The following is a 17,882-nucleotide window of genomic DNA, read 5'->3' as shown; positions in this document are numbered from 1 at the left end:
ACTTCAGCCGATAAAAGACATTTGAGCAAGTTTAGAAAGAAAAATCTGAAGTGTGTTTAACATCCCCAGCCCAGCGAAGAGGTTACATGTCAATTTGGATAGCATGTGCCAATCTTTTAATTGTTTTTTATTTATAATTTAAACTAGGATTTCAACCCATATTAATGGAGATTGAAATTAATGGAGTTACGCTGTTTTGCACTACCTTGTATAACAAGTGCATAGATCAGATTAGAACAATAGAACACTTTGTTAGGACACAGTTTCTCAATCACTTTAAGTGTGATGAATCTAAATTATTTCCTGCTGCACTAAGAATAGCTATAAAAATAAAGATGTGCATGCACTTTAGTACTTTTAGTACTGAATCTAGCACTTCTTTAAGTAAGTTTTGCGCTTGTGATGTGCTTTGTTCTGATTTTATATACCATAAATGTAATAGTATATGTAACAGTTCTGCTTGGAGAAAGATGTCTTAGAACAGATGACTGGAGCACTTATTACAGTAAAGTGTCCATATTTACAGGCCTATAGAGTTTTAGGCCAGTCTTCTAACAATAGGATCTGCTATTAGACATCAGATTAAGACAACATCTTATAGTTTCAGTGAGAAAAAATTTTGAGAAATTGCACAGATGTTTCCAAGGGTCAAAGCCACTTAGGAATCCAAGTCCCACTTTCAAAAATGACTCAGTGGTCTATATCCTATTGCTCTACAGTAAGGCACATGCACCAAAAACACAGTTCCATAACTCCCAGCTCCTATTAATTTCATAATCATACTGGCCATATATCTCTTCTCAGTGCTCATGGATCTAGCTGACCCAGTGTAAACTGATGTGAAGATCACATCTCATGCAGCATACTTGCAAAGGATTAGTAACGGTGATAGTGAAGTGAAAAGCCTTTAAGTCCATTATTATTCCCAGTAATGGTTTTCTCTCCACAAGTACACACATGTTAGGTTTCTTGGTTTTGTTTAATACATGCCATACTAATAGCCTTAAATGGCTTCTTCCAAGGAGTGCCACTTCCTTTCAGTCTTCAGTGATCAAGTCAGGTTCTGCTCTGTGCCACAATACCTGGTTACCCTTGAAGCTGTTTATTTTGCTGTGTCAAATGATTAGCTTCTATGGCCAGCTGTAAACAATGAATCCAACTTTTTGACCAGAATTTAAGAAAACTAAAGATGGTACTATGTTCTTCGGAATTTTCAGTGATGAAGTAGAACTGTTTCTGGAGAACATACACAAAAAGAAAGTCAATAAAACCAAATGTTAATCTTCTCACTGGATGCATAGAGGGGTTGCTTGGAATACTTACAATCTCAGCTTTGTCCTAAGTAGTAAATTTGAGCCCACCATATGAGTAGCTAATGGACAATATGGAAGACAATTGGTTTTTTTCATCATTGCACTTCCCTTAGCCTGTTCCATTGGAAATTAATTTTAGTGAGTTTTTTTCATGACTACTGACAACAAAGTGCAGGTAATAATCTGAATAAGCTTTTGGTAGACCGTTACCCTCTAATACTATTTCTAATTAATTTTATTTAATTTAAAGACATTTAAATGTTTACATATTGACAATTGTACTTTTCATTTTCTGTTTTAGATTTCTTAAGATTCACAATGGTTTTGGTTTTCTGTGTTTTAGACAGTGTTTGTCTTTGTCATGCATTACTGAGTTTATACACAATGGGAACTCATTTTCTTTGTTTTATAGTGCACAGACCACACAGACCACCACAACCCTGCTGTATTTTCTACAGCGATACATTACCACGTTAGGTGCAAAAAAACAAGACCAACTTTTAAGTTGCAATAATCACAATCAGGGAAAAAATACAAAAAGATAGTATCTCGGTATATTATTTATGCTCAAAGTCCAAGATACAAAAGGATCATTAACTCTGAATCATTAGCTCCATGTATTACATACTTTTTATGCAACCATAGTTTTCTTGTTTCTGTTTTAATATCAGAATCATTACCAATTACTATTAAAATACCCCCAGCAATAGCTGACATCATTATTCCTTATCCTAGTCAACTTAGGCAGGAAAACTGGCAATGAGAAGTTTCTGATTTTGGGTGAAAATCATAGCTACTGCCTAATGTATTTCAAAATGGATACTAACAAACTCATTATTCATTTAAAATATTCAGTCAGACTAAAGCAACATAAAGTTTCATTAGCTTATACTAAAATTTTAGTAAAAGTGATTGCATTCAGAAATGTTTTTACGTGAAAATCCTACCAAATCTAAGCCAAGTCCCAAATGTTTATTTTTTATGGTTTTCTTCTAGTCATATAATTGTGCTGGCCCTAGAATAAGCAGTAACATCCCACTGCTATCCCACAGGAGCAATTTGTGTGAATAAAGCTTAGCACATGTCAAGGGCTGCAGGCTTAGGTCAAAAGCGTGGAAAATTTCCAGCATCAGAAACAAAAGAATGTATTCATGGGAAAAAAAAATAAGTGTGTGGGGAGGGAAATGGTTTATAGTTTTAAGTGTAGTAAACAGACACACACACAGCCTGTAAGATACAAGTATTATAAAATATAGATTGGAGTCTAGTAACTATGTTTTTAGACTAGACCCAAATCTTGAAAGATGTCCATGCTGTAAAGGTCTCTAAAATTCTATTTCCCTGATTATCTTAAGTTCAATACCTGGTGGGCACACAATGTGTCTGCTGTCTTGGCCATGGGCTAAGGTCCCCCTTCTGCAGATGAAACGTGTAGGATGCAGGGTGTATCAGGAGGATAAACACCCAGTTGCTTTCTCGTTATAATTCTGAGACATAACCAAAAGACAAACATGGCTGTGGAAAGCCAAAAGCGTTCTTGAGCTCTGCACTGTAGTCATTTATTTACTTTCTGTGGTCATCTGGAACAGTAATTTATGATTGCTTTTGCTTACAACTGAAATATGATTGAGCGGATGAAGCACTTGGATTTAAAAACACAGAATCAGGAGAGAAAAAAATAACAACAAATATCAGAGTGTCTAGTAGTTTAAAGTGTAAAATGAATCTTCACTGTCTGAGCAAAGGTCTAAATAATATCAAATAGCCCATACACCTGAAGAGGAAATGAAAAGTATAAAAAAAATCCAAGCAAAATATTAAAACAGAGCCAGCAAGTGAGCATTTCACAGACCTAAGTGTATTTACAGGTAGGAGACAAGAAAGGTCCATATTTTATCTACAGTCTGGAAGTTATGCTGGTTTGATTGGTTTGTGTGTTAGCTTCCCAGCCAGACCTGATCTTTTGTATCCTCTTCCTAAAACATGGGAGGAGCAGTATGCATTTACATAGCAGGACTAGGATGGGAAGAAAAACTGCTACCATAAATGAAGGTGGTGTGTACCAGATAAACTGGTTAACATCAACCCACTTATCCCAAGCAAACACCAATGCATGAACTGTGCATAGCAGCAGAGCTGAATATCCCATCCGGCTCTGAAAAGAGAAAGAAAACATTGTTATTTATTTTTTTCCAAGTTTAGCAAAAGATTACTCTGTTAAGCAAATGTAGAGATCAGTAAGTGCCTCAACAAACATGCTGAAGTCAAAGGAAAGGGAACAATGGCTTGGAGTTAAATCTCAGGCCTATAATTCAAGATTCTAGTTATACCCCTCTATGCCACAATAAGCAAAGAAAGGTGAAGCACATTTTTCTACTGAGCTGATATACACAAGATCAGAAAATGGATCAGTTCCTGATATCAGGAAAATACATGCAGATACATGTCTCGTAATATGACAAAAAAAAAAAAAAAAAAAAAAAGCACAACTATAGGAGAAGAAATCCTTCATTCTTCCACTTACAGTGATAGATCTGGCTTAGGATATTTACAAACTTAAGAAATTAGGGAAAGTTTATGCTAGAGGAGCCAGTAAATATGAGTTTCATGTGTATATAGTGGTCTTGATATTGTTAAAAAATCATCAGTGTAAAGTCACTGTCCTTCCAAGTCCTAACTGTCAAATCTACAGAATCTGATTTTCAAATATAAAAGTTGTTTGTATAAAAAACTAATCCAACCTACTAGTATTACTCTTTAGGATTTCTTCACCATACTAATTTAATACTGAAAGCAATCACAGACCGTGATAGTACTTCCTAGATCTGCCCATTTATATTCTCTCTAGGGCTGACAAACTCTTCTTACAAGTGACGGATTTCAAATAGTGAACAGAATCCCAAATCATTAATTGTCAGAAGATGTCTATTTCAGACCTACTTTTCAAATTCAGGCTATGTTTTCAAATGCCAGGCAGTTAGTATGTCATTTAATTTTCAGATTTTGGCAGTCAAGGACATAATTCACCACTTACTTACATAACTCTATTATGACTACATTGGTGTCAGTAGATCCACCCCTGTCCACCCCGATTCATATTGCTTTTGATACAGGAGAACTCATGTCAAAACATACTTAGGTGAATAAAAAGGACATATCTGTAGCAAACTCAGGACTGGTTGGATTTGATAGAGATGTCTGCTCAGCATTTGTCTTTTTTTGGGGGTTTATGAAAATAAGAGGGTTATGAAGATAACACTGCAGGTGGAAATTCTGTGCATGTATTAATGGGCAGGATTTTTCTCCTGAACTTTCCTGCTGTCTGTTACTGCTTAGGCAGTAACAAACAGTCAAAATGACTCAAAAGGAGCAAGAAGTAGTTTTCTTTACTTAGTGGAATCCCATGTTGTATGGGAATAGCCTCTGCTAGTCCTAGTCCACCTATACCACCTACTCTAATGGGATACAGGGCATTGCTGAAACATAAAAAATGCTCAGAGGTTGACCAAAATGCCTTCAACACCAAAGATCTTTGATCAGTATGTCCTGAAGGGGCAACTGCTCCTGGTCACCAAAGCAGAAGCTAAAAATGGTCTGGAGTTATCTTTCCTACTTTATGTTATGAACATGATGCTCAGTCTTTTTTTTTCCCCAAATAAATAACAAATTAAATGAACATTTCTCACAGGGGAGCTGACAAAAGGTAGTGAGTAAACTTTTAGATTGGTTTCATTAATTCCTCCTACTTTTAACTTCTGATGAATTTAGCCGATAATATACGGTCCACACACGAGGTTTGATGACCTGTACATATGATATTTATGTGTACCTGAATGTAGTGGAACTCTCTCCAGGTCAAAGAGTGACTGACAGACGGAATTGATGTTATTGCCAATAATGCCAGTAAAGCAAGTCCCAGAATTCCTAGAGACACATAAATCTCCATTCTCCAAACATCATGTTCAATCCAGGCATTTTCTTTCTTTTGTTTGACCTGCCACAAGAACACCACATTTAAAATAACAGACAGGCATACCCAGAGGATTCTGTGAAATAGAGATATTTTCACGACAAACATTAAGAAATAATCCAAGGAACATTATTGTTTGCTTGTTTGAATGACCCTGATTGTAACATATTTTTTTTCTGATGGCAAGATCTCCACCAGCATCTGTAGAGAAAAGGAGGGCTTTCAAGTGAGAAGAATTTACAGATTTCATCAGTGTCTTGGCCCAGAGGAGACTTGTTCCAGGGCCTGTTATCCTGCCTTCACAGCAGGGGAATTCTTATTCTTTGACAAAAGAAAAAATTCCATCTATGGCTAAATACCTTATCTGGCAGATTATAACAACAGGAAATATATTAACAGCCCTATTTTAAGGAACTAATTCAGCAGGCATTCTTCTATGTTATCGTGCCAGGACAGTCATTTAACTTTTTTTTTTTTTTTTTTCAAAAACAACACCTTTGTACATTCAGCCCTGCTGAATACAATGGCTGGTCTATATGAAAAGGCTATGAATTTAATTAGATAGTGTCAAGGTTTCTCCTATTTACAACAACTTATAACAGCATTTTGAGGTTACTAGTCACCACCATAGTGTAGTATGCTCCAGACACTAACATTTCTTGATCTGCACTTGAGGACTGGAATCTTAAGGAAATTTGTAGTAAATCACTCAGGTCAGATTACTAGTAAAACTGATTTGCAGACTTTTCACTGGTTAGTTTTGACCATTTACTGAATTCCTAAGAGGCTAATAACATCCTACCCTGTATGCTGTAATAAAAATGTACATTTGCTATTTATACCTTATACTTATATATTTATACCTTATACTGGAATGTTACTTATTCTGGAATACTCATGGCCCTCAAGGTGACATGCGAGTACTTGGAACTCTTTAATCATCTGAGATCTTAAGAATGCTTTGCAAGCCAACTATTGCACATGGAAACATGATTAAATTCTATGTTTTAACAAGTTAGAGTTCATTAGCCAAACTCTTGCAGTGTTCATCAGAGTTCACATCAGTGGCAAATGCAAATTATTGTGACCCTCCTTCATTGCTGGCTAAATTACTTGACAAAGAAGTCTAAAAGGGGTACACACAGCAATTTCACACAGCAATTTTTGTGAACAGATTCTACTGGTGCAGAGAGGATTAATCTACCCTAAACTAACAGTGCATCCAAGACTTAAATGTTCCTGTGAGGCAAGTATGATTACAGACATTTTATAGTAAGGAAAAACACCCAAATGAAGGAAGTGACCTATTTAATGCAAACGAGTACAGCTGTGATGACTCTTGATTTCCCATTGCATGTCTTAACAGCTAGCTCCTGCTCCATCCCTTTAAGGTGCTAGAGCCTAAATGGTGCTGTGGAAGCTGCTTGGAAGTCAAATGAAGACTATGAAAACAGCTTTGCCTCCATGTAGATTTGCCTGGATTAAGAAAACAAGGATTCTCTCAATGCAGAAGTGCTGGCATTTATGAGCCCATCATACCTGCTGGAATGCCCAGTTCAGCAGCTTGTATCTATATGATCTTCTCATGGGATAGCATAGGCTATAGCAGGCGTGCATCGAAGCGAAGAAGAAACTGAGAAGTCCAAATTGTTTTCTTGACAACATCCATCTATCCAGCCACTGGGGAAACCTTTTGTACTTGGTGCCAAAGTACAGCTGGAAACCAGCAGCTAATATTCCTGGTAAATATACCATTGCTAAGAGGGTAATTGAAACCACTGGTAGAACTTTGTTTACTACGAGAATTGGAATTTTATAGAAAACATTTTCTTTTCTGGTTATAAAAGGATATATGACATCTCTCAGAGATGTGTAAATGGACATTAAGACTGAGATCACAGATGCTATCTTCATCGGCAGGTGCCATTTGGGGAATAGATCCTGCTTGCCGTGCTGTTCTGGAGAGTATTCAAACTCACCAAAATGGTGTGCTTGATGTAGACTAAAAAGTGCAGCTGCTTCTGTTGTACTGGTGACTTGCATGTCCATGTTCTGTAAAGGATAGAAAGTAAACTCCAAGTGTGTTTAAAAGAAGATTAAAGACTACAATGACAACCACGGTGTTTGCACAGAACATCACCAAAACTGTACACCCAAGCAAATACATGCTATTAAAGAGAAGGTAGCTTGAAAATTTGGTTTCAAGCAGCATGGTCATTGGCTGAGCAAGGAAATTTAAGTGTAGATTTCTCATTCTCCATTCATTATCTGTTAAGAGTTGAAAATAGATTTTCTTTCTAGACTGTTAACTCCACCACAAGAGAAGAATCCATTATGGGAAGATACCGTTGCAACCTATGATATTTGCTATAGATTCCAGGAGTTCAGCTACAGATTTAATAATGCAACCCAAATACTATGCACAGCAAGAGACTCCAGAGACATAACAATGTAATATTTCATTCAGCCAGTGGTATTTTAATGACACTGAACTGTGGGAATAGGGATGTAAGAAGTAATGTTTGCGATCCACCACGTTTGGACCAGACGTTCATGTTTCAGCTCTAGCTTTAATTTCCATTTTCTTCTTCCTTCTGTCCCATATGTAACAGTCTCCTCACTTAACTTAAAATAAAACATGTGAAACTGAGTCACTTTAGTTTAAAAAGATGAATTTTCTGCTTCAAAGCAAACACGACTTGATTTTAGCTTCACAGTAGATCTTTGCAAAATTCTGAGTGAAACTAGCACAAAATCTTAGTATAATATTATAAGCTGTTTATACTAAGAAAATACGTTTAAGGATTGTCCTGTAGTTACAAATCCTGGAAAAGATGCATGACCTGTATACACAGAAAATAAAAATGTATACAAACATGAGAACATTTCAGTTGAGGCAGTAGACAGCTGTTCACGCGTGGAGAACTGAGAAATGATAAACTAAATAATAAATATGTGATTTCTTTAATATTTCAGCAAAACATAAACAACAAAACATATTAGCTGAACTAACACTGCAATGGTGCAGGTTTAAAAAGCCAATGTGGCACATGTCTAGATCTCCAGAAGGAGGAGTGCCACTCTTAGATTTGTAGACAATTGCTCACAGTATGGAAGGTGTAAATTGGCACCCTGCTGGGGTATCGTGTTCACTAGGATTTTATAGCTAAATAGCTAATACATGTTTATCTGATGGTAAAAACACATCCGTGTAGCACTGAACATGTAGCCTAAGAAAATCTTATGCTCTAGTCCCTGAAAAAGGTAGCGTGTGGTCTATGAATTGAAGACAGAATATGAGATAAATTATAGCCGCTGAGTTTCACCTCTGAATGCAGTTTCACCCAGGAATTCCTTTTTCTTGAAGTGATAGCTTGTAAAGAAAGACTCTTATCTGTGCAATAGTTCACATCAGAATAGGAAGTATTTGCTAGAACTACTTTGCATCAGCAGTTGCAAATGCAAGTTCTTTTGGATAGGACATTCTTTTGGACTTTTGTGTTGTGTGGAAAACTTAATAAATGTGATGTGGCAATTCCAGAAAGATTCCTGTAAAGATAAAATTAGTGTTCCTGTACAAAAATTCCAAATTATCATGTGGAGCTTCACATATGGAGAGTGGTAGAATGCAACTAGATCCTTCATGTAGCTTTTAACTGGCCCAAACTTTGTGTACTTTTTTTTAGCAGGGACTGTGATTAGAATGGACTGTTCCTTATCTTTCTTTCTCTCTCTGTCAATATTGTGACAAGACTTAAGAAGTATTGATAATATGCCAGTGTTAGGAAAAAGCTTTTTTTTCTGTACAAAAATGAATGAAAGACAGCAATATTCTGCATGATATATGATCTGCTTTTTACAGAAGCATTACCAAGTTGCTAAGATTTCCTGTATTTCTTCTTGGCTTGATGCTTTGAACTGTGTTCAGATCAATAGTACAATTATCACCTTCCCTCTTCTCCATTGCGGAAACTCCCTGCAAAACAAACACAGGATGTAAATCAGGTTTTGAAATGCACTACTGGAACTATTTTCCCTCAGAATATTTTGTTTCCCCTCCTCCACCCGTTTGTCATAGAAGTTTCTGTTCTGGGGAACAGAAAGGCTGTCCTCGGAGAAGACAGCACAAGAGCTCAGAGGTTTTTCCCAAGTAAAGCTGGGATGAAGACAGCATGTGAATCAACCAAACAAAATCATTGATAAAGAAAACGGTATTTAAGCTAAGTGTCCAGATCAGTGGTAGAATTTGAGACTTTTCAATAAAATGGCAGGTAAAATATTGTGAAGGTGGATTTTCATTATTTCATTAAAGCCTTTCACGAACTTGTGTCTACCATGGCAAGGAACTAGACTTTAATGTCAGTCTACTGAATAATCAGTCTGTCTTTAGAAATGTTTCTGCCCTTTGAGACTCTCAGAAAACTCCAGTTGCAGCTTCATTCACTCTGTTCCAAGTTGCACTGCCAATAGTCATTGTTTATAAATCACAAGATGCAGCAAAATTGGTTCTAAGTTCTGAAAGGCCTAGAGAAAGCAGCAGACAGAGGAAAAAAAAAAGACAAACAGAATAAAATAGAAAACAAAAAAGAAAAGAGTAAAATGAGAGAGAGAGGTTTCCCTCTTAAAATCTTAAGAGAGCAGGATGGATACTATTCTGAAGTCTTGCAAAGGCTGTAAAAAACTGTAAGAGCACCCTGCAACATGGAGTTCCTGTGTGTGCATCACTTTGTCACACACAGCGTGAGAAGATGAGCTAAGCCCGCATCTCTGGAAGCTCTGGGTCTCATACCAAAATATATCTTGCTGTGGCTACCTTCATCAAGCCTAGGCAGCTTCTCAGTACAGCCATCCTATGGCTAAGTTTTGGTCACTTTATATCCATGCAGCTTTGGGGAAATTGTATTGACATGTGACACTTGTCTATTTCTTCCTTAAACTGCATCTGGCTCTTGTAATGAATAGGTGGTCGGACAGTCTTGCGCTTTCTGGTGTGAGGATTTATTTTCTGCCAGGCAACCGGATTTCTGGCATCTAAGTTTTCTTTTCCTAAATGTTTCTTTTCTCTCTCTCTCTCTCTTTTTTTTTTCTGTCCTCCTAGCATAGGTTATGCCTTTGGGCATAACCTTTCAGCCCAGTATTGCAGAGTAAGGTCAACAAGAGCTGCTCTCTGAAGGTCAGGCTGTTAACCCTTTGCTGTGCCAACTAGTGGCCCTCCAGGTTTATATACAGGTTTGTATGTCCTGTATGCAAGAAAGCATGAGCTGACGAAGGTACAGATCCTTGTGATTTAATCACAAGCTTCATGATATCAGGGATATCTCTCAGGATAAAATGACTTCTAAAGATTTTAAACAGCTTGCGGCCCACATATTTGCTGCTTTACATTTTTCTGTACTGATCTCAGTTAAACTTTCAATTGTTACAATCTGCACGAGCTTACAGAGTAATCCTGGTGTCTTCAGAACTGCTTTTTCCAGATTCCATGCTTTCCAGCATCCTTCTAATGCTCCTTTGTGGACGCAACTGCACTTGGGTGTCCAAAAGCATATTCTAGATTGGGAAGCTCTGTGTGGAAACACTGATTAACTCACCTGATTTGCATGCTGCTACCACTCTTAATTTAGAAATGAAGAACTCAGCTCCAGTTAAAGGTTTGTATTGATAAGGATGTAAAAATCTCAGGATATAAACCCTTTCCCCCAAGAAAACCTATCAGCTGGAGTGCTGGCTGCTCCTAAAAGCTGCTTTGGTGGTTCTTTCAGGAAACAATGTTTCAACAATGTTTCTTTCAGGAAACAAAAAGCGATGTTTAATACTGTCTAATACATTGTTAGTGGTTTATAGGGCAAGGGACAAAAATGACAGAGAAAAGGGAAGGAAGATGTTAATGAATGTTGGTGCTCACCCAGGGAAATAAGGGTTACAGATGTGCAACTGTGTGCAAGGAAACACATGTAGCTGCTGAACTACAACAGTACACTTAACTTCTTGATCCAGAGGTTGCATAAAAAATATATTTCTTTGGATACACCCAATAGCAAAGTAGTAGCCTTGGAAACCCCTGAATACAAGACCCTTATAATTCCACTTTTCCATGTCTATGGGTTTTTTTGGGAAAAAAAAAATCTGTAGCATTCCCCTCTTGGGAATACATCTGAAAAATAAATTAAGAGTCCTGTGTGAGATACATATGACCAAAACTGACTGGGTTTTAAGTCACTGTAGTTACAGAAGAAAAGAGCGGTGGCCGTGCCCCTCCGCAGGGCACTGTTGCTCCAGCTACGCCTGCGAAGCAGAGCAGAGTGTGTTGTGCTGTTTCAGATGCTGCGAGTCACTGAATTTCTGTAAGAAAGAAACTACCTCCTTGTACCACTGTGGTGACCGGGAACCAAAGGATTTGCTCTGGGAAAACACCTCCTGAAGTCAATGAGAGAGTTTCCTCAGCAAGGATTTCAGAAGCCCTGAGGCTCCATAGAGAGAGTAGAGCTGACAGCGATAGTGCAGCAATGTGTAGCCTGGGATAGCAGCTCCACTGCGAAATTACAATGCAAAACTTTTCAGACTAGTTGTGCAGCTTTGGCAGCACCCGTTGTACAGTGTGGGAAACTGCAGACACTGCAGACACAAGTCACTCTCCCTGCTCCTCTGCTTATCCAGCTCTTAAAAATAAAAAATAAATGCTGAACTCTGCGGAAAACCTAATAGAAAACGGGCAAATTGGGCGCAGGGGAGTGCGGATTGGTGCCTGCCCGCGGTCAGAGTGCGCCGGGGCACTGCGATTACCTGCCCGGGACCCGGACCGGGACCGGGAGCGGCTTGGGGAGCGGGGAGGCCCCGTGGTCCAGGGAATCCCGCGCCCGGGGGAGCCCCGTCCCGCGCCGCCCCGTCCCGGCGCTCACGTCGCCGGGCTCGGCGGGGCAGCCCGCCGGCACCGGCGGCTCCCGGGCGCCCGGCGGGCCCCGGCCCGGCCCGTGGCGGCCGGGAAAGCCCCGGCGGCGGGTGCCAGCGCCGCGGCCGCGCCGCCAGCCAGGGCGCTCCCCGGTTAGTGCCGCCGGAGCGGAGCGACCCGGCCGAGCCTCCCCGTCCCGCGCCGCCTGCCCGCACCTGAGCGCGGCGGCCCGGCTCGCAGCGCGGCCGCGCTACCCGCCCCGGCCACTCACCCCCGGCCAGCGCCTCCCGTGCTCTGTGCCGTGCCGAGCCCTGCCGAGCCGTGCCGAGCCGTGCCCTGTCCAGCCGGGGAGCTCGGCGCTGCTGCGGGCCCCTCGGCTGCCGGCAAATCCCCACCCAGGAAACGAGCTCCTCAGCCCGCAGCAGCTTCTTCCTCCCCGGCCGCCTCTCCCACTCCAGTCCTTCCCCCGCTCTTCTCCCTGGCGAAGAGCTACAGCCCCCTCCTCCCCGCCCCGGCCAAACCGCGCGCTCGCTCCCGCCGCGGCTCCTCGAGCAGGCAGCGCCCGAGCCCGGCGGCTGCCCCCGGGAGGCCGCCAGCCCTCGCACCGCGCTAGCAGAGCCCCCCGCGCGGCGCCGGCACCAGCCGTGCCACGGGGCCAGCACGCCTCCTCTCTCTCTTTTCATCCTATGTATATATATTTCTTTTTGTCCTTTCTGACTTGATGTTAAATGGACATCGTCTCGTAACTGAATACTGCATCTGTCAGAAAACGAAGAGGTTGCCTTAGAAGGGACAAAAGAGCAATTGCCCTTCTTGTGTTAAAGCTTTATTTTTTTCTATATAGTTGCTCTAGTTACAGATTTCATCTGTGCTTTTTATGAAGGTTGTTTCTCACATGCTTTCCGTTAGTTATTTTTCATTTTCACAATTCACGCTAACTTTTGTATACTCTCACTTTTTTTTTTTTTTAAATCCGTTTGATTTCCCTCTCGCCTCCTTTTTTTTTTTTTTTTTTTTTTGCACCATTGCATTTGTGGCTTAGTCTCCAGTCACTAGCATCAGCAGGGTGACACCTCGCGGTGAGAGCGCGGTCACTCTGAGGGCTGTACCCACAGACTGTCACAGAGAGGGGCTTGAACAAGCGCTTATAGTCTTATGCTAGAGCCTAAAAACAACGTTTTATTCCAAGCCAAGCCAATGGTAAAGCTCTGGCATCTCTAGTGTATTAACTTGGAGTTGTTGGCAGTAAGTTTGTTGACCAAAAAGTAGCTTTAGATGCTGAGTTATTTCAACATCTGGATATCTCGTCCTAATTTAAGGCTTGCTTTTTTATTTTTTATTTTCTTTATTTTATTTTTTTAAAGTAGCACAAGAAGAGCATAGCTCCTGAAAAAGTCTTCTCAGAAGACAAGACCAAAGTAAACTGCATAGGAAAGAGACGGGTATTAGGGCATTAAACAGCAGGCATGCTGTTCTGCACAGATACTGCTGAGCTGCTCTGACCCTTCTCTGCATCATGAGTGCCTGTCTGTGAAAAAACATGGCAAACTCATTTTACATTGATACTAACAAGTGGAAGCACATTCAAATGCTAGGGAAATCTTTGTTTTCATGGCTACTCTCAGGCTTTGCTTTCAGCTCATCCAAAGCACCAACTGCAATAGAACAGTTACTGGAAAGAAACTACATGACAGTCATTTCTCAGACTTTTATTTAGATGATATCGCACCATGCTGACAAATTTTAATGAAGCCTTATGCAAATGCTATGCAAGAAGTGCATAGTCCTACTTATAGTAGGAAACATAACAGGAATCAGGAGTTGATTCTAAATGAGGTATGTTTTCTTGGCCTGTGTGGAATGGGAAAGATTTCACTCACATAAAGTTACAGTGGTGCAAGATTTGGCTATCTCCAAACATTTAGAAGAGTGTTAGTATTTATAAAACAGCATGAGCTGGGTGAAAAAGAGTAATATTTCCATGCTTGCTAAAGTATAACAGATTATCTTCTGGAGAAGAAAAACACTTTAGTTACACTGTGTAAGTAAGACTGTACTTCTTCGTTCAGTACAGAGTTGGGGATTATGTTGACAAAGACATGAGGGAATGGTAGATGGTGTTTTCTGTGAGAAAAGTGATTGCACTTTTGACAAGATTTCCTGATTATGGTTGAATCTGCAGAACATTTTCATTTCACTTGTACAGGAAGAACTCTGCGGTCAGGACTAGCTGACCGTATTTGCTGTTTAGAGCAGGAATGCTGAGAACAACTTGCCAAATGGTTGCAAAAATTGTAGTGGTGCAGTCTTCAGCTACAAACAGGCATAGATGTAATCACACTAACACTTGCATGTTGCCCAGAACTTGTTGAATAAGCTAAGCATAGCTGCTAGTGTCAGCAAGATGACTCTAGCTTGCCCCTGGGTGACTCAGAAATTATGGTGCATAGGAAGAAGTGGCGGGGAGGAGTGGAAACCTTTCCCTGTAATTTGGACAAGGGCGGATGGGCCTGGTTTGGCTACTAAAACAGTAGATGGGTTTCCAGGCAGGCACTTTAGGGACAAACCGGAAAGGTTCAGCGGAGGTTTAGGGAGATGGCGGAGGGCTTACAGCACATGGTCTCTGTGGAGACACTGAGGAAACTAAGCTTGCTTAATCTGATGAAAAGGAGGCCATGGGGTGGTCTAGTAGCAGCCTACAAAGACCTGGAGGGCTGTTATGAAGGTGATGAAGCCAAACCCTTCTGCTAGTGCCATCAAGGATAAAAACAGTCAGTTGTTACACAATCTTGAAGGTTCAGATTGGACATTAGGAAAAAAATATTCACAAGGAGGATAGTGAAAATCCAGAGGAATTGTGGAATCTTGGCAATTTTCAGAATTTTGCTGGCTAAAGTGATAGCTGACTTCACAGGTGCACAGAATGGTTGAGATTGGAAGGGACCTCTGGAGATATACTAGCCCAGGGGTACACTTTTTTTTTTTTTTTTTTTTTTTGTCTATAATGAGACAACAAACAGAACTGATGATATTGAGCCATCATCTGGCACTCTCATCACACTACTGAAGCTGCTGGATAAGACTATCTTCTCATTTTCAGACAAACAGGAACAGCAAATATCCCCTGCTTTGCTAAGAAATGTAACCAAGAAAAACTATTGAGTGAAAACTACACAACTTAGCTACTGTTTTCTAGGCTGTGTAGTTCTGTTTTTTGGCCAGCTAGCACAGGGTCAGGAACGTGACAACAGCAGTGGGGAAAACACCAAAGAATCAGAGAAGGCATCTTAAAAGCCAAGACCAGTGAGCTGTGGTTGGGAGCTGCAGGCAGTTTTTAATTGGCGTGCCTGAAAATGTTGCTTTTCAACAGGCAACTGCCTCCCTCTGCTAAGCAAGTCACCACCTCAAACTCTGGGAGGAACATAAAACTCCTTCAGAGCTGCCATAAACTGTAGTTTAGCACTGTCATCATCTCCGATTCCAGAGTAGGTGGAAGAGCAAGGCTGCCAAGGCAAGGTTAGATGTTTTGTCCAGGGTTACATGTTACTGTGTGCCATAGGCATGGAGACTGGGAAGCAGCAGAAAAGGTGGAAAGCTTGCAGTAGTTGAATTGCAAGTCCAGAGTTAAAGTCACGCTTGTGGCATGACCTGAAGGAGAAACTAAGATTAACTCTTTGGGGCAGATAGATGTGGATGGGGAAAAAAAAGCTAGTAATGGAAAGCCAAGACACACTTATGCAGCTTCATCTGTCTTCAGGGCAGCTGACTTTTGGTTAAATAAGCACAATGAAGGAATACACAGTTTAAGTTCTCAATGTATTGATAGCTGTATTGGTACCGTGTTGATGTATTGATAGACAAGAATCTTCTCAGTTATGGAGTTCTCTAAATTTTACCAATCATATCATTTTTAAATTCATGCCCACACATTTTAATACTGCACAGGTCAGTTCTTGCTGTCAATTATATCTTGACAAATCTAAGCCTGAGAGTAATTACGATGTAACAGGGAATGGGTAAATGGGAAGTGAGGAGTCTTTGAAAAGATTCATTGGATGGCAGATAAGCAAACAAAGGATGAGAAGGGAGACGTGATGGTTGGCTTTGCTGCAAGGATCTGTTCTCTGAGCAAAGGGAAGCACTGCATTTTACCACTGCAGTTGCATTATGTAAATTCTATAATTCAGCTGTACTTGTATACGTAAAGGCAATATAAAGTATAACATGCACAAAGTGTCTCTTTCCATAGATTTTTGTGATCCAAGACACAAGACAGCTACAGCTTCCCAGGAGTCTTAGAGGATTTGTCCAGTTCCTCTGATATTGTGGGATTCAATCAAGGCTTAACTGGGTTGAAATTCTAAGCAAGGAAGATAAGTGAAAAATTCCAAAGACAACAGTTTTTAAAAGGAAAAAGATAAAAAGAACATTCAGTTCAAAATAAAAGTAAACTTGGAAAATTTTTAAATATTTTGAAAATTAATTCTGAAATGTAAGCTAGCCTAATTTTGAAAATTTCAGTATGAGAAATGATAATGCTAACACCTAAATAGCTAAACTGGGAGTAGTAGTGGGCTGTTTGTGGTGCAGTGAGAGGGAGTTGTGGATGTACTGGTCCTCTTAGGATAAGGCCATCTGAGAACAGCATCATCATGGTTTGTTGTTGTTTAATAAAGCTATTTTTCCGATGGAATATGTTGGAAAGAGATCAGATAAGGAGACAAATTCTGCCCCCCGTGTTGAATGAATATGAAGTAAAGGACCAGCTGTTCATAGTGAATGAAATTGTTAAAATCAAGCAAATGTCTTATTGGCCTGGATTTACCATATAAACTCTGATTCAAAGAAGTGGCTCTCAAACTGCTTCAAATGCTTGAATTCCCCTAGAGAATTTAAGTCATCAATGCCAAGTTACAGGAAGTGGAGGTAGAGAAATACAGTGAAAAAAAATCCACACCCAGAGCCTCAATGTTAATTGACAAGACTATTCTGACCAGCACGTGGAAGAAGCAATATTGCATACCACCTCTCTTAAATTGTGAGAATCAAGAGGACCTCACAGCACCAAAATAATTTTGTAACAATGATACTTTTAGACATTGTGGAAAGTACAAATAAAGATCACATGACTACTTCACTTAAAGTTCAATTAAATGAGTTGAAAAACTACTCTGAAGTAGAGGACAAAAACAACTCTTAAGTAGAGGACAATAGAAGTTTTTTTTTTCTTTTTTCTTTCTTTTTTTTTTCTTCTCATCCCTTGTAAAAGAAATTACATTTTCAATTTCAAGAATAGAAATGACAGGCAAGCATATAAACCACTTCCACTCCTACTTTGCCAAGCTAATACCTTTTACAGAATTCCTTCCTGATAATGCAATCTTTTCTTTGAAGCAGTACACAAGAATTCATTTAACACTTAAAAACAAATTCTGCTGAATCAGATAGGCATAGTTATATCCTTTGTGTATAATCAAATGTTCTTATTTATGTCATACTTGCCTTTCTCACTCTTTGTTTACTTATGTGACATCTAAAACTGTACTATTATCAGAACAGTTAAGATGCTTCTCTGATTGTGATGATTTGATGCTTTCGATGATTTCATAGCACATTCTGGGACCACCAGAATATAGAACTAACTGTCTTAAAATACTTATAATAATAAAAATAACAATAATTTATATTCAGAGTAACAAAAAGCCTCAAG

At 39.8% G+C, this 17,882-nt stretch overlaps 1 protein-coding gene across 1 annotated transcript; it reads right to left on the bottom strand.

Annotated features, from left to right (window-relative positions):
• Positions 1 to 3,203: 3,203 nt before the first annotated feature.
• STEAP1 (STEAP family member 1) lies at positions 3,204 to 9,254 on the bottom strand. Its single transcript, XM_010212222.2, has 4 exons — positions 9,155 to 9,254; positions 6,823 to 7,335; positions 5,143 to 5,307; positions 3,204 to 3,468 (listed from the first exon to the last, which is right to left on the bottom strand). Exons 1-4 carry the CDS (start codon positions 9,245 to 9,247, stop codon positions 3,211 to 3,213), a joined length of 1,029 nt encoding a protein of 342 aa, XP_010210524.2. The 5' UTR covers positions 9,248 to 9,254; the 3' UTR covers positions 3,204 to 3,210.
• Between the last annotated feature and the right edge of the window lie 8,628 nt (positions 9,255 to 17,882).

The sequence above is a fragment of the Tinamus guttatus genome, unplaced genomic scaffold (genome assembly GCF_059628265.1).
Source record: "Tinamus guttatus ecotype Peru unplaced genomic scaffold, ASM5962826v1 Tinamus_guttatus_pri_ptg000509l, whole genome shotgun sequence".
Lineage (NCBI taxonomy): Eukaryota > Metazoa > Chordata > Aves > Tinamiformes > Tinamidae > Tinamus > Tinamus guttatus.
This window is presented reverse-complemented; position numbering and strand designations above follow the sequence as displayed.

What these genes read in the sequence shown, in the direction of transcription:
- STEAP1 (XM_010212222.2), bottom strand. Translation starts at nt 9,247, where the DNA reads ATGGAGAAGAGGGAAGGTGATAATTGTACTATTGATCTGAACACAGTT. An exon ending in CAGGAAATCTTAGCAACTTG is followed by an intron (nt 7,336 to 9,154) that starts GTAATGCTTCTG and finishes TATCCTTTACAG; the next exon opens with AACATGGACATGCAAGTCAC. An exon ending in TGAACTGGGCATTCCAGCAG is followed by an intron (nt 5,308 to 6,822) that starts GTATGATGGGCT and finishes TTCTTGTGGCAG; the next exon opens with GTCAAACAAAAGAAAGAAAA.